The sequence below is a fragment of the Electrophorus electricus genome, chromosome 12 (genome assembly GCF_041902795.1).
Source record: "Electrophorus electricus isolate QZ-2024a chromosome 12, ASM4190279v1, whole genome shotgun sequence".
NCBI lineage: Eukaryota > Metazoa > Chordata > Actinopteri > Gymnotiformes > Gymnotidae > Electrophorus > Electrophorus electricus.
In genome coordinates, this window is record NC_137508.1 from 13,588,034 (window position 1) to 13,605,000 (window position 16,967).

Sequence of the window (16,967 nt, forward strand, 5' to 3'; positions counted from 1 at the left end):
CAGCAGAGGGCGTGGCCCCCGTACCCCCGGGCAACCAGCCCTGAGGTTTGGCGCTGTGGGCGGCTCGCCTGAAATGCTCTTGAATGTTCCCCCACTCCGACAGGCTGTAATTACAAGCTTAAAGAGGTTTAGTGGTCCAGTAAACTACATAATCACCCCCCCTGAATTAGCCTGGCCTCATCAGCTGCAGTCCAGCGAGCTTCCAGTTCCCCCCCCCGACAACCACCATTAGCCCGTGACTGCGAGCAGCAGGTGTGGGCCAACAAGCATCCCCCTTAAACATGGGCTTCCCACCCCACTCCTGGGCTCTGGAATGACTCTGAAGAGCACCCCCACCCCCTTTCGTTAGCTCTGGCTGGTCTCAGATCAGTACTGGCCTCTAAACATTGGTGCATCTGGCCTACAGACCACACCTCTGCATGCGATATGAAAAAGCCATTCCAGTGCTCCCTGCCACCCCACAGTTAAGTGCTCCTCTGTTCAGCCCTCTGTTATTCCCAGCCTGTCACTGTTGCCTGTCGACTGACTACGCTGCTGTATTTGACACTGCGTCATCCCTCCCACCCCTGGCTCATCCAGTCATTGAAGGCTTAGGGGTTTTATTCAGGAATGGTCGAAGCCGATCTGTAAATCCGGCCCACGCCGATAACTACACACACGTAAACCCAACCCCCCACGGCCGCGTCCAAAATCAAGCGGCTGTATTCCCAAGCCCACGCCTCACCTCGCTCACCCCCCCTAAGCCACCAAAAGATGTTTATGACACGCAGAGACTAATTAAAGTGCCAAAGACCAGATCTGACACGTCAGGGTTTTTTTTTTTTTTTTAATCTCCAGGACGGATTAAGTGACCAAAAAAAGTGCCTCTGTGGGTGAAATTTCTACGGCTTTTCCCGGTCGTAGAACAGGGCTTTCAGGAAACAGCAGCCGTGAATAATTCATGCGCGGGCTTTGCGTCGGTTTAGCTGCTCGTGAACTTGATGTCGTTTCCCCGTGAAAGAGGCTCCTCGGCGTTCCGACTCGGAGCGGGCCGGGCTCCGCGCCCACGCGCCCGCCCGCCCGCCCGAAAGACCACCTTAAACCCTGGCCTGCGGTTGTTTTCCAAACGGAAGACGTCCCTCTCCCTCCCCCCGGAAAGCCCCTTACCCCACGCGCGCGCACTCTTAAGGGGAAAACCAATGCCTCTCTCTTTCCCTTTCAAAGGCTGTTCTGCAGCCTTAACGAGGGCCACGGCTGTGCCTTCCTGCCAGCTGTAATAAAAAGGGCTTCGCGCTGGTTTCTTTCTCTCGGGAATCTCGAAAGTAGCATTTTCAGACACGGCACTTCACCTCCTCCTGACGGCAGGAGAAGAGTAATGGCACTGCAGAGCGGCCCATCTCTGTGACTGACGCAGCAGTGACTATGCGGCCCCGTGCACGCAGCCACCGGAGGTAATCTCCACGTGGGCGGTGCGCTCCCTGGCCGAAGGCCCGGAGCAGCGCCGTGGTAACGCTGACTGAGCCGCACCTGGAGGAGGTGAAGCTCCAGCGCGCTGCTCCTGTTTACTCCGGAGCACCGCAGGAGGCGGAGGAGGTGGGCCGCGTCTCGGAGCAAGGGAGCGCATCTCAGATGGGCCATTACGATACTCTGCAGGACACCTCGGCCCAAAAGGCCCCCGGATCCAGCCTCAGTCATTCCTGAGGGGCGGCTCGGTTTCCATGGGCATTAGGCCCACAGAATACGGAGGTGAGACAGCGGTGGGAGACCCAGCTGTAACGGACTCGTGCTCAGCCACTTTGAAAGAGGGGGCCTCCACCACCACCACCGCCCCCTTTGACCTTGGCTGTCCACGAATCGCCTGACTGGAAAACAATTCACATTGCATGCCATGGTGCTTCTTGGCTGCGTGGATGGTTAGCGGGGTTGGTGAGTAGACGGCGACTGGTGGGACACCCACCCGAGTGGAGGGCGGTGCGCTCAACTTCCGCCTTTTCTGGCCCAGAGTATCAGCTTTTTCTGAGAGACCATAAGGAGCATGTTTTATGAGCTTAAACTTCTGTGGAAAACTTTTTTAATCCAAATCGCAGAGAATGCAGAGAAACGTTCCCTTAAATAGAAAACTGATAGTAAAACGTTCCCTTAAATAGAAAACTGATAGTACGACTAATGCAGATGAAGAATGTAGCCGGGGGGGGGGGGGGGGTGTTTAGTTGGGGTTGGGGGGTTCATTGTAGTTAACTGGCCGATATAAAACATGCTCGATGTCCTGTCTGGGGAGGACGTGTTTGGCCGCACAGGCCAAAGCTCGATGCTGACTCATGCAGAACTGTGTCGGAAACTCAGACTTGAGTGCGGAGGAGGTAGACCCGAGATGAAGAGAAGGGAAGAAGATGAGAGGAAACCCGAAGATAAAAGAGACATCCGAACCAGCTCTCCCCTCGGCGGGAATCGGAGGATCGTGTGCACTGTCATGATAAGGAGAACGGCTGTGGGCGCTCCAGATCCCTCCCACTCCCCACAACCCCTCCCCCAGCGCATACTGCCCCGCCCACCCTTGACATAGTCTTTGCTGTTACCGCTGACTTCCCCTGCGAGACCCCTTAAGGGAATCTCCCGGAGCCCCGCTCCAGTGTCTGGAGCACGTTCACCCACACGCTCAGCCGTGCAGCACGGCATTGTGGGCAGGGGGCGCAGGAGCAGTGGGGTGGAGGGTTTATATCTCGGGTGTGTGCGTGAGGCTGCGGTCTGTGCGTGAGGCTGCGGGGGTGAGGTGGGGGTTTGCTCCCCGTCTCTTATCTGACCGATAGAACCTGGAACGCACATTTCGCCCAAGCACAGGCTGGCTGAGGAAACCGGCTTTGAGAGTGCTATTGGAACCCCACACTGCCCCCTCTCTCTCTCTCTCTCTCTCTCTCTCGCTCGCTCGCTCGCTCGCTCGCACGCACAGATAAGATTCATGACGGAACAAAAACGCACAGGGAGGACACGGTCCTCCTGGCATGAGCGACTGCGTTCAGGCTGGAAACTCTGATGAAAGGAGTAGGATATTTGGACGAGACATATCATTAAGATAGGCAGAGGCAATGCTGGGAGGATGCGGCGAAATTTTCCATCTGTTCTTCGGCCGCTGTTATCGCTCTCTCCGTGAAAGAACAGCACTAGAGCCTGAGAAACACTTCCCGCCCAGTTCCGCTTGCCAAGAGGATTAAAAATACCCGGCCTTTCTCTTGAGCTATAATAATAATAATAATAATAATAATAATAATAATAATAATAATAATAATAATAATCTTTTCGCCTAGTCTCTATTTAACTGAAATTCTAATTACACTGCTTTCGACAACAAGATAATTAAGCATTTTGAAGCTATGATACAAAAAAAAAAGTTAAAAACGGAAGAAAAAAAAAATCCCACTTTTTTGAACAAACACACCCTTGCTCTAGGAATGCTTTGATATAACTGAATATGGCAGCGAGCATGAAATCGAATGTGCTGTGCATCTGGGAATGCGTCAAGCAGAGGGAGGAAATCATATAGAGGTGTGAGCCATGAGGGGAGCCCATCGGAGAAGGAGGCGTCGGAGAGCCACGGGGAGCATGGGTAATCAGGCTCTAATGAGTGGCATTATTGAGCCGTGCAAGTGCGGCGCCTCCCCCCACCCCCTCCACCTTCCCAGCCCTCTGTGTTCCGGCACTGAGGCCCTGCTTCTCGCTGGAGCTGGATGCGGTTACCGACCGTTTGCCGTGACAACTGAGTGGATGGTGTGCGCTGCTAGCAGGCGGTGCTTGGCTGCCGGTCGTGTGAAGAAACCGCTCACGAGCGGGAAGGTTGAAGTGTAGTTGAGCTTCAGGACTGCCCCTGATGCGCACGCTCATTTAAAGCCCACCTGTTGCGATGTAACTGGATTAACGGCTGACAGCCCTTCCCCCTCACTCTTGCGTCCTTCAGCCGGTATCTTGAAAATGCTGATCTGCCATCTTATTTCGCGACTACTTAAAATTCCTCATCTCTAGAGCTGCTCCCACCTCCTTATCTGCTTTCCCCCAAAACGACACACCAAAAATCCTCAAGCCGACTTGAATTCACTGATGAACCGGCAGCTCCACGGCTCCTCCCAGGAAACAATGACCCCTGTGGGATGCCACGGCGCTGTCCGCCTGTGAGCACCGGGGATCCCCGGAGAGCGGTGTGTCCTAGTGTACTGTGGTCCGGGACCCATTTTCTCACGGAGCTGGGCGGTGCGATGTGACGGAATTAGCCCAGTTCCGGTAGTCTGGATAAAACGAATACTCGGAACCCTGGCAGCAAACAAGACATTGAGAGGTAGAAGGAAAGAGAGAGAGAGAGAGAGAGAGAGAGAGAGAGAGAAGGCAAACCCCCCCCCCCCCCCCCCAACAACCCACCAAGCAGCTGGAGGCTTGTAGCATGCAGAACCTTCTGTTCCAGTTAGGCACAGTGGAATCACAGTGAAATGACACTAATAAAGAAATTGCTCCTTTACTGTGGGAGTCCCAGTAAACAAATATGCATGGGGGTGACATAAAAGCGTACCCATTTATCACGCTGACTAAGAAGGTGAGTCACGGAGCCGACATGCTCTGTGTCTTTCATCCTTAGAGGTCTTTGTTCTCAAAGTTTAGCCTCTGAACTTTTTTTCATTTGAATGTTTTTGTTCTCCAGATCCAGGTCAGCTTAGCGCGATATCACGGAAATCGTGCTAGATCTATTAGGAATTCGTAATAATGTTCGGTCTCCATTATCGGTTTATCAATACAGATGAACTGGGTCTTTGTAGTTTGTAGGGCTGGGAAACTGACCCCCCCCCCCCCCCCCGGTCTGATCGGCTCTGCGTCCCCAGGCTAATGCGTTTTGAGGGGCCGCATGTGGCAGCCGATACCCATAGACCCGCTCAGGGTCCCGGGGACCGCCGTCACCACCGGCTTCATCGCACTGGTGGAGGATGATGGGAAAACGGTGTGAATGCTGAAGGTTGCCATGCTTCCTGTGGGTGATACTGCACTCTCTCTCTCCCCCTCCCCTGATCTGGCAGCAGAGCTGTCCCCTGCTCTTACCGTTTTGCATGTGGGGCTCCGCAGCACAAGCTGTGTTGTCTTATTCATGAAGTGCACATTGTTTAGCCTCCCAACCAGCAGCTTCCCCGCTGCTACGCTCTATTGTAAGCCAGCCCGGTCCTCTCTCCGGCTTCCCACAGACCAGCGCGCCAGGGCCGGTTCTCCTTTCCAAGCACATCAGCACGTTCAGGCGGCGTCGAGTCACCCCTGCTGTTGACCCCACATTAAGTAACCCCGGCGACCATACAGACGACATCCACCATCAGTACGCCACCCGTACACGGCTGAGAGACGTCCCGTCCGCCGTTCGGACGCCGTTAGACGTCCAATCGACCCCCCTCCACCCCCTCCTCCCCCCCAAACACCCCCCACCGCGTGGCCGTGGCTGTGCAGCCGAGGGGAGGCGTCTGGAATAAATTGGACTGCGTTTGTACCGCACGGCGCTCTAATTAATGTTTCTGTTTCTACACTTCACTTAACTTTATAATTGGCTTGCCTTTTTCACTGCCATTAATTACACGATCTCATATTCCATTAATGACTCTAAGAGACACACCTCGCTTTTTCGCGCTAATTAACAGCTGCTCCGCCAGTTCGCCGGCGCCCTCCTCCCTGCGGCTGCCGACGTTCGAGCTGCGGCTCCCTCCCCCGAACGGCCCACCGCGTCTCGGCCGCCCACCCTCGCCGGCCCACCTGTCCGTTCAGCGCTTTATTTACCATATTTCTCCTCTCTGCTTTTGTGTGTTTCCTCTGTGCAGCACCCGTACCCGTCGGAAGAGCAAAAGAAACAGCTAGCGCAGGACACTGGTCTCACCATCCTACAGGTCAACAACTGGTAAGTCAATCGTACCACTTGTGCTTACACGCAAACGATGCCACTTCTAATGATTTAAGTAATCACCCCAACCCCCCCCCCCCCACCCCCCCTCGCCCGAACGCCTGAGCTTTCTCTCCTCTCCACCTCCTCGTCTGCCTTCCGATCAATCCGAACGAAGTGGTATCGGCAGCAGGGATTTTGGGTGGGTCCCAGCAGGAGCTCTCCATGAGCTCACCCTGACACTTTGGAGCGACTATTGGCGTGAGTATTGGGGCTCAAGTGTCCGTCACCGCGCACTTACCGCTGCTAGCCGCATCTAACGAACAGGGCCGCGGGAGGCAGGGGCAGACGGGCACGGGTTGCCAGGTCCCAACACGAAAGTCCTCCCCCAGCCTGTGCGGGACGCTTTCAGACCTTATTGCATAAGTGTCAGAGATTAATATTGCTAAGGTTCTGATTACATGCCCTAATCCATTTTGCTGAATAAATTGGGGCTTGATGTAGGTATCGGCTGCATTTAACAAACCCTCCCTGGCTGTGGACGGAACAGGCCAGCTTGCCGAGACGGATTAAAGCCCATTACACCAAATGTAATTTCTAACAACATAATCCGTGCCATTGTTCAATTTGGTACCTTGGAGACAACAGGCTGCTCGCAACATATTTGCCTTCAGAGGATTAATTTACACAAGTGCTCTTTCGGCGGGGAGCAGTCTGGCTGGCACGGGGGAATGCTACCGGGGTTATCAATTTCTGTGACCTCACAGAAACCCATGGGAGGTCAGACCTTTCGTCCATGTCAGGCACTGAGGCGGCGGCAGGGCACAGGATGAGGTCACATGCCCACAGGGCCTGGTCGGGCCCGGTGGCGGCGGCGGTACTGGATAACGTAGCAGAGTTTGACTGATGGTGGAACAATAGCAGCACCAACTGAATGTGTGTGTGTGAGTGTGTGTGAGTGTGTGTGAGTGTGTGTGTGTGTGTGTGTGTGTGAGAGATGTGTTGGGAATGGTTAATCTAAGGGGTATTAGTTGTTAAAGCCCGCATGCTGAGATCTTTCTGCCCCCTCACATATTGTGTTCTGCAGTGTGCCTGTATGTGTTTGTGTGTGTGTGTGCCTGTGTTTGTGTGTGTGCTCACCTGTGTGTGTGTGTGTGCGTGTGTGTGTGTGCCTGTGTGTGTGTGCCTGTGTGTGTGTGCCTGTGTGTGTGTGCCTGTGTGTGTGTGCCTGTGTGTGTGTGCCTGTGTGTGTGTGCCTGTGTGTGTGTGCCTGTGTTTGTGTGTGTGCGTGCGTGTGTCTAAGGGAACAGGGGAAACATGGAAAGTGTCCGAGGGAGGGAGAGAGCGATAGAGAGAGAGGGAGAGAGGGGGAGGAAGGCAGAGGGAGTGAGAGGGGAGGGAGGGAGCAAGACACATCGTGGGTTAACGGGAGGATTCTGCTCCTCCATAGGCCTGTTGTGCGCCGTCGGAAGCTCACCATTGGGTGTCTCCATGGCAACCCCTGGTGATGTTACCTCCTGACCCACTGATTTTAAGAGGCAATATCCTGAGCTCTGATTCTATTTATCAGGCAAGTCAAAACACAGGGCCAACACACAGCTCTGAGCTGCAGAAAACAGAGTGATGAAATTCATCAAACAGAGCGAGCAATGACCACTCCTTCCTCAGCGCCCCAGTGACACCACGTTTTGCTCACGCACGCCTCTGTCTACAGTGACTGAAAATAACGATACGAGTATGCAAATTATATAAGTATGCCAGTATGCTAATTATATAAGTATGCGAGTATGCAAATTATATAAGTATGCATATAATTATGCAAATTTGTCAGTTCATGCTACTGTCTATGAAATACATGCCACTGTCTATCAAGCCGTGGTCCTCTAATGAGTCAAGGCACACACATGTAGTCTGTAGCCCAAGCAGAGAGGAGGTGGCATACAGTGGACTCTCCATACCAGCCCGTGCTCCCGTGGACTTGTTAACGCACATACAGAGCTTCATTATTGATGAGGGCCATGCGACGTGATGGGCCAGTGATGAAATAAAAATGCTAAAGGGAGCGTGGGATGCCGATCGCTCATGAATTATTGCCGCAAACACGGAGGGGGGTGGTGGGGCTTCCGGTCCGCATTCACGTGTTGAAATGAACCAGCGCTGCTGCGTTGTTGAAACGCCCAGCGTCCCACGCCACGGGCGCTGTAAATCGACATGAGTAAATACAGGGTCAAAAAAACAACAACAAACAAAACAACGGGTGGCTGTAAGCACAGGGGGGTGGGCGCGGGTTTTAGATACACCTGCGTGCACAGCTTTATGTTCCCGTGAGCAGAGGAGCACGCCGGAGAAGGAAGGTGGCCTCCCGGCAGGCGTACACAGACGCTTCGACGTTGAGGAAGAGGCACGCAGACAGATCTACAAGCAAGATCCTCTACAGTAACCCTCTCTGCCGAAGAAACAGAGAAAGAAAGAGAGAGAGAGAGAGAAAGCGTAGCAGGAAAAGCAAGGGAGAGGGCAGGAGTGAGGGGGGGAGACACAGAGGGGAAGTTTTAGTCTCTGGCGATAAGCGAGCGTGTGTGCTCTCGGGCCACTCCATAAAGAGCACTGATGTGAAATCAATGGGCGGGTCATCGGGTTTCACGTGCCCACTCCTCCCTTCCTGGCGCAATTTAATAATGCCCTTAAAGATGGTGTTTAAACCTCAGGGATGGATTGTTTTGTCAATAAGGTGGCTTTTATGAAAGTCTTAAAAGCATGGAGAGAAGTGTGGCGGGGCTACTTAAGAGAAACAGAGTCCACACAAAGCCAGGATCTGGTTTCCCCGCCCGAGACGGAGGAAGAGAGGGAGAGAGCTGGAGAGAGAGGGAGAGAGGGAGAGGGAGAGAGAGAGGGAGAGAGAGAGGGAGAGAGAGAGGGAGAAGGAGAGAGAGGGAGAGAGAGAGGGAGAGAGAGAGGGAGAAGGAGAGAGAGGGAGAGAGAGAGGGAGAGAGAGAGAGAGAGAGAGAGAGAGAGAGAGAGGGAGAAGGAGAGAGAGGGAGGGAGAGGGAGAAGGAGAGAGAGGGAGAGAGAGGGAGGGAGAGGGAGAAGGAGAGAGAGGGAGAGAGGGAGGGAGAGGGAGAGAACGGGATCGAGATGGAGAGAGGGAGGGAGGGAGAGAGAGAGAGAGAGAGAGAGAGAGGGAGGGAACGGGATCGAGATGGAGGGAGAGGGAGGGAGGGAGAGAGAGAGAGAGAGAGAGAGGGAGAGGGAGAGGGAGATGCATGACTGGCATGCTTCACCTCCCTGACAGTCAGGCCCGCCCTGCTAAAAGCAGTTGAAACTTGTTCAGAGTGTGCTATGGCTGATTGCTTCATGCTTAGTGCATGCTCTTTGGAAATGCTCTTTAAGGCTTAGAGGGGAAACGTGACCTTTGACCCAGTGGGTATCTCCAAGATATGGCACTTTGGGTCTGCTGCTGCAGTAAGTGGAAAGGTGTCTGTTTTTGTTTTTTTTTTGGTAAAAAGGGTTTTTAGATATTGTACAGTTAGTTAGGTTAGGTGTTTAAATGCAGTTTAGTCACTCTGTGTGTGTGTGTGTGTGTGTGCATGTGTGCATGTTTGCATGTGTGCCTGCATGTGTGCATGTTTGTTTATATGCCTGCGTGCGTGCGTGTTTGTGTGTGTTTGTGTCTGCGTGCGCGTGTGCGTTTGTGTCTGCGTGTGCGTGTGTGTGTGCGTGCGTGCGCGCACGTGTGTGTGTCTGTGTGCGTGTCTGTGCGTGTCTGTCTGTGCGTCTGTCTGTGTGTGTGTCTGTCTGTGTGTGTGTCTGTCTGTGTGTGTGTCTGTCTGTGTGTGTGTCTGTCTGTGTGTCTGTGTGTGCGCGTGCGTGCGTGTGTGTGTGTGTGTGTGTGAGGTGCACCTTTGCCCAAGCCCTGCAGCAGCTTTCACACAGCCTTGCTGTCAAGGTGCTTTAGCGTGAATCTCCATGGCCTTTCAACAAAATACCATCTCACCCCGGGGTCGCCATGCCCAACAAAAGCCATATTTACCCCAGCATCACCCAGGCATGCACACCCCGCCCCCCACCCCACCCCCAGAGCTGCAGCTACATCAGCGGGCCCAGATTGATGAGCCTAGCTATTATTATTGTTTGTCTTTCTGCACAGTTGGACTCACTCAGCTCTGGAGTGTTTGCTAACAATTGTGCCATACTGGAATTTCAGCACTTGCTCAGACCTGATCTCTATCTGCGTTATGTCAACATCAGACAAGTCGGAGTGGTTCTGCGTGTGTGTCTTTGTGTGTTTGGGTGAGTGGGTACACATGCATCTGGTTGACTGTGATTGTGTGTGTGTGTGTGTGTGTGTTACTGCTGAAAAGGTGCTTCTTGCTCAGGCAGAAACATTTTCTCATGTGCAATGCCTTTGTAAGAGCTCATGCACGCGTGTGCATGCGTGTGCGTGTGTGTGAAGGGAGTGTAGGAGTGTATTTATGGGTGTTGGAGAGCAGTACTGGGATGCAGAGAGAATTGTTCCTTCTAGGCTTGGGGATGTGTTGTATGTGGATGGACGACTCTGGCAATGTGTGTGTGTGAGCGCGTGTGTGTGTGTGTGAGCGCGCGTGTGTGAGCGTGTGTGTGTGTAGACATGTGCATTTGTGCAGAGTCTGTGAACCATACAAGGGTACAACCCTCCTCTCTCTCTCAACCGATCTCTCTTTCCCTCCCCTCTCTCTCTCTCTCCCACCCCTCTCTCGTTCCGCTCTCTCTGTCTTACATCACACGGAGACTACATTTTTCTTCCTTTCTCTCTCTCTCTTTTTAATCCTCTCCTTTGTGGTGAAATCTACACATGAACGACAGCGGGTGGGTAGGAAAGTAAAAGCGCGCAGAGCCCGTGCGCCTGGGCCCGCGCCTGACCCTGCCGTTAGCTGCCCGGCCCTGTTTCGGATTGATTAGCGGTTCGTGTAAACAGTAACTGCGCAGTCGTCATAAATGGCGGCCTGGCCAAGGCAGCTCAGGTCTCCCTCAGTCTTCAGCGAATTGTGTTTAATTGCGACTGTTCTGATGTGTCGTCGAATTGATCACATGTTCTCTCTCACTGGGCACCTAAATGTCCAAAGAAAGAAAACTAAACCATGGAACCAGTTCTCCGACGTACGTAACTGCTGGGGCGTCCTACGGAGTTTTTTGGCCGGCTGGCAAAGTCCTTGTGTCATTGGCCATAAAGGAAAACATAGCTTAACCTACAGGTGGGGATGTGGGATGGCGGGCCGGAGCTAAAGGACCTGGTGGAGACCACCGTGGCGACGGGCAGGAGGAAAAGCATAAAAAAAGCACTGCCATCCAGTCATTTCCTTTCATTCACACCCGGATCCGATGGGCTTCGCCAGGGCCGCGCGTGTGGGGGAGAGAGAGCGTCCCCCCGACTAAAGCGTTAGCCTGGGCCGCAGGGCAGCCTGAAGGCAGGAGAGGGGCATAGGTGGCCGTGGCCAGAGAACTTTGCAGAACTGCGTTTGTGAAGTGAGGAAGAGAGCAGAGCAGAGCAGGGCGCCTCTCCCCTCTGCTTATGTCTCTCTCTGTCGCTCTCTGTCTGTCTCTTTCCTGTGTGTGTCTCTCTCTGTCTCTCCCACTGTCTCTTTGTCTTAGCCTGTTTTTCTGTCTCCCTTAAGGCTCTGTGTCTGTTTGTCTCACTGTACTTTACACACTCACACTCATTCTCTCTCGCTCGCTCGATCTCTCTCTCTCTCTCTCTCTCTCTCTCTCTCTCTCTCTCTCTCTCTCTCTCTCTCTCTCTCTCTCTCTCTCTCTCTCTGGGCTGTGTGGGGAAAAATGAGAGTGAGTAATCACATGCTGCCAAGAATGACCTCATAGTCACCAGCTCCAGGCGAGTGCAAGCTTCTCTCTCTCTCTCTCTCTCTCTCTCTCTCTCTCTCAGACTCTCAGTTCAGGCCTTAACCTACAAACAGTAACATCTTCATTTCCCAGCACAACATAGTAACACCAAACCTGAGTGGACCAAAAAACAACGCGTCCACGTGTCAGATCAGAGGTGCTCAGTGGCCTCCCTCATCTCTCTGCTCTCTCTCTCTCTCTCTCTCTCTCCACCCATCCCTCTCTCTGCATCCATCTCTCCAACCGACTGGGGTTGTCCCCGGGGCCCCAGGTGGTAGAACCCGTGTTGTAAACGCCGCCTCTGACGGCAGATTCACAGCTCCGGTAATGGAAAGGTTTTTAACTCTATTTGGTGTGCGGGGCTCCCAGGGTGCTTCCAGCCTTAAGGGACAGGCGCGGGGAGGGAGGGGTGGGGCACCCGATGGACTAATAGCAGCTCACCGCTACGAGGGGAGGGGGTGTGGCAGGGATTAGGCCAGCCCCTTCCCCGAAAGCCCCGTCTTCAGCTCGACTGTTTTCTTTGGGCAGGGGAGATGGGAGCTAGCTAATCCCGGTAATGTTTGTGGAGGTTAGGGACAGCGGGTGAGTGGGTGGGGTGCTCCCCCCAGCCGCAGTACCACATCTGTGACGGGGGGGCGGAGTCATGTGCTATTGGTCATGCCTCTTACCTGTAGTATTCACATGTCACCTAAGATCTCGTCTGCATTACGAACAATTTAACTAATTCAAGTACATATTTGTAGAGACTTACATGACTGGTGAAGAGGTGACCCTTCCACTGATTGGCAACACTGAGTGTTGACGGATGGGTGTGGGTGTGGGTGTGGAGTCATGGAGCATGGCTATGTGAGCCAAAGCTTCATGGCTGGCTTCCACCTGCTTTCTGAGATGTGTTAGAATTGAAACCAAGGTTGTTGAAGGCCACTGCTGAGACCTAAGTCACTGTAATGAGGTGTGTGTGTGTGTGTGTGTGTGTGTGTGTGTGTGTGTGTGTGTGTGTGTGTGTGTGTGTGTGTGTGTGTGTGTGTGTGTGTGTCTGTGCTGAAGGGGTAAGAGCAGGTGAGAGAAACGATTGGGGAGAGAGAGGGGAGGGGGGATATGTTGGTGGCATGAGTGTAAATGGAATGTGTGCAGCAAACAGCTGGCCGGGTTTGTTCAAATACGAGCCAGGCTGCGAGACTGACCTGGGCTTGACTCAGAGAGGGGGAGGCCGAGCCACCACAGAGTTTTATGACTTTGTGCCTCAGATGAGAAGAAAAGGAGCAATGCTCTCAGTCCTCCGATGAGACAAAAAGGAGCAATGCTCTCAGTCCTCCCATGAGACGAAAAGGAGCAATGCTCTCAGTCCTCCCATGAGACGAAAAGGAGCAATGCTCTCAGTCCTCCCATGAGACGAAAAGGAGCAATGCTCTCAGTCCTCCCATGAGACGAAAAGGAGCAATGCTCTCAGTCCTCCCATGAGACGAAAAGGAGCAATGCTCTCAGTCCTCCCATGAGACGAAAAGGAGCAATGCTCTCAGTCCTCCCATGAGACGAAAAGGAGCAATGCTCTCAGTCCTCCCATGAGACGAAAAGGAGCAATGCTCTCAGTCTTCCGATGAGACGAAAAGGAGCAATGCTCTCAGTCCTCCCATGAGACGAAAAGGAGCAATGCTCTCAGTCCTCCGATGTGCCTGTAGACCAGAGGAGCGAATAACTTAAGTAAATGCTCCTCGGCTCAAGGCGCGGGTAATAAAGTTGGCATCACCAAAGAGGTGTGATGATGGTGCCATGACAATGGCAATGATGCCTGTGTGTGTGTGCGCGTGTGTGTGTAAGGGGGAGTACAGATAAAGCACAGTTGTGCCTGTGCACGCAAAACCTCCGGCGGTCTCAGCGTGGCCCCCTAATTAGAATGTCGATTAGAACGTCTCCATCCTGGTGTCAATGAAAGATCAGTTGCATGAGAATTCCACTGCGCGTGCAAACTGTAGCCTTTGTCTCGGCATGCGGGGGGTTTCTTTTTTTTTTTGTTGTTGTTGTCGTCGCGACGAGAGACGTCCGGGAGGTTCATCCTTCCTCCTCGGTCATCACAAGCTCCGTGCCTTTGCGTGGAATTTTAATATACATGTAAATGCAGCTGAGTCGGGCCAAATGCGATTTCACGAGCGAATCTTGGCGGGCCGCGGCAGACGCACGCGCCCGGCGCACGCGGCTCAGGGGCGCACGCGGGTCGGGCGCGTGGGGCGCGGGCGAGTAAAGCAGCCTTGCTGGGGGAAAACGGCCTGCTTCATATGCATTTAGATAGACACGCCGCCACGTAACCTTTTGTATCTCCAATCTGGATCTTTCCAGCGAAGGTTATTAAATTATCCCGTAATTGGTCACGCGACAAAGGCAGCTGATGAAAAAGACAATTTCTTGCTTTTAATTGGCCATTTCACGTGCTGTTTGGGCTACACCTGGGCGTTTGTAATGAGAACGGGTTATTAGGGGGGCCCGGGCAGGCAGCAGTCCACCCCACCCTCTCCGTGCGAGGGGAAGGGAGCAGCAGGAAAGGACAGAGAAGTGAGTAGGGTGGTGGAGGTGTGGTGGAGGTGTGGTGGAGGCAGCGGTGGTCAGAGTTGGGGGGGAGTTGGGTGCTTTTCTTTTTTCCACCCCACTTGCCTCATTTGACTCATAAGTGGCTTTAATTCGGTCGTTTTTCTAAGCTCTGCGTGGTCCCCCCCCTCCCCTTTCAGTTTCCCCAACCCAACCCCTCCACCCCACCCCATCCTCTACTCCTTTCACCCGACTTCTGAGGTGCCACCGGTGGCGTTTTGCTCCAAAATAGGCGCCCATTGTCCCTGGTCAGGCTGAATGACCGCCTTCATTGTGCTGTGATGGGAAGTTGAAACTGAACAGGCCGTAAACGCGGCACTGCAGTGCGACGGGGTCGCGCAGGGGTGAACCGCTCACTCCCAACGCAGCCGGTGGTGGTAGCTCTAGCAGAGTCCTGGTGCATCTCCCTCTCCCTCTATCTCTGCACCCCCTCCCTCTTTCACCCTCTCTCACTCTACCCCCCCCCCCCCACCCCCGCTGACCGCCTCCTTTAACCGTCCGCCTGCTGCACAGAAGCAGAGCATGACCGTTCTTTCTCTTTGCTCACAACTCCTACTGCCCCCCTTCTCCTACTCCCTCTCATTCCCTCTCTCTCTCTCTCTCTCTCTCTCTCTCTCTCTCTCCCTCTCTCTCTCTCTCCCTCCCCCCCTCCCTGCCTGCTATTGTGTAGCACTTGTCTTTTGTTCCAGTCTTCTGGTGCATCTGGCCTTAGATATGGTGAGTCCTGAGAGAGGAAGCTTTAAGATACCTTAAAAAAAAAATTCTAAAAGAAGAAGACAAAAAATAAATCCGCCAGGAAAAAAAAAGAAAAAAAAGAACAGCAGAAGCCATGTTGTTTCCGTAGTCTGAGGGCGGATTGGACCAAGTGACCGAGAGAGAGGGAGGCGAGGGAAACCTCAACAGCAGAGGTCAGCGGATAGACAACAGTGACCCCCCTCTGACCCCCGGAGCCAGAGAGACGGGGGCCAAGGGGAGAAGGCCCAGCAGAGCCTCCCTCTGCTCCCCACGCGGTTGCCGATAAAACTCCAGACATTCCCTCATTCGAGGGTGTGCTGCCGTGTCGGAGCCGTTCCCCTCCCGCCGCACTCTCTTTTTCACTGGAGAGAGTGATAATAGCGAGATGTCGGAGAGAGTGATAATGGCGATAACTGTAAAACGCAGACGTCCCCTAAGTTGTGTGAGCCAGGGCGGTGGATTTAAAGGAGCCGCAAGCATTTAATTAGTGGAGGAGCACAAGTTTTTGCTCTTCTCTTTCTCCTCCTCCCTCTCTCTCTTTCTCTGTGTTTCTCTGTCTCTCTATCACTTTTGCTTTCTCTCTCTTCACCCCTCATCCTCCTGAAAAGAATGGCCTAGCTATTGTTTCCTTAAAAGTCTACTAATTCCCCCCTCAAAGGATGAAATGGAAGTGTCCAACTGTGGCAACAGCAGGGGACATAAATCAAGTCGGAACCCCTGAGCTTGCCCTCCTGGAGGTCACTGGGGGTCAGGGGGTCATGCGAGAAGGTTTAGGGTGATCACGGCTAGAAAGCCACCGGGTACAGCGCAGTGATTCGGGGGTGGGTGGGTGGCTGGGTGTTCCAGATATGTTATTTTGAGGTTTTTTTTTGTTTGTGGTTTTTTTTTTTTTTAGCTTCCAAAGGTTACATTCTGCTACTCCCGAGCTCTTCAGTGAGCCTACATTTATGTTCTGTTTTCTCTGGAGAGGGGAAACAGGAAAAAAACAACAACACAATATTGAATGTGCCCCGTATGTTTGCTGTGTGACGAGGTGACGTTTCTGCTCAAATCTTTCCCGCACAGAGCTCACTCCCACCATACATGCCAACTGTGTTAAAAAATAAAACCCAAAACAAAAACCTGAATACGTGATCCAAGGTAAAAGGGAATACAAAAAAAGACAAGTTTCTCAAACTTGCAGAGACAGAGACAGACAGGCAGACATAGAGAGGCAGACGGACAGCGAGAGAGACCATTTGGCGGATTAGCTGTATTTGCTTAACTGAGGTAGAGTATGTGGAAGCAGAGCGAGTTTGTACAAGCCAGTAGGCTTTGTGAGTTCAGTATACGTTTCTCTGTTGGTGGTGATTTCACCGTGACACTCCCTTCACTCCCACTCGAGGACTTAAAGGAAAAGGAAAATAAGCCCTCCTTCTTCGCCTTCTCGATTAGCCGCCCGGGCTGGTCTGGACTGTTTTAGACCGGGGCTTTCGGCGGTGTGCTCACGGGCTCTCACAGGACTCACCGTGCGCCGCCTTCTCCCCCTTTCTGTCTCTTCCAGGTTCATCAACGCGAGAAGGAGAATAGTGCAGCCCATGATCGACCAGTCCAACCGAGCAGGCAAGTCCCTCCTCGTAACCGTTGTGCTCAGGCGCGAGCCCGCCTCCACCCGTGCATCCGGAGGCCTGCCCACCGGTAAACACCCCCACCGCCCCGACCAGGTGGTGGGACTGACTCACCACTAAAATCCCTCCGATTAACCCCAAGCACTAACCCCGTTGAGTCAGCCCGCCGTTTAACGGCCTTAAAAAAAATGGGTGCGGGTGATTGGGGGAGGGGGGATGAGTCGTTGAAACGGGAACCATAACGATGGCATGGTTGCAACGTCCAAGGCTAAAACGCAACCGCACCGCCGTCCAGCCCACGCCGG

The 16,967-nt window shown here is 53.3% G+C and overlaps 1 protein-coding gene across 6 annotated transcripts in view; it reads left to right on the plus strand.

Annotated features, from left to right (window-relative positions):
• meis1b (Meis homeobox 1 b) overlaps positions 1–16,967 on the plus strand; it is a 57,797-nt gene that overhangs the window by 34,124 nt on the left and 6,706 nt on the right. For 3 of the 6 annotated variants that reach the window (XM_081724078.1, XM_081724077.1, XM_081724082.1), the window contains 2 exons: positions 5,811–5,887; positions 16,599–16,732. In XM_081724078.1, coding sequence (XP_081580204.1) covers positions 5,811–5,887; positions 16,599–16,732 — 211 coding nt within the window. The remainder of the gene's footprint in view (positions 1–5,810; positions 5,888–16,598; positions 16,733–16,967) is intronic. The other 3 variants (XM_081724080.1, XM_081724083.1, XM_081724079.1) reach the window with 2 other exon arrangements.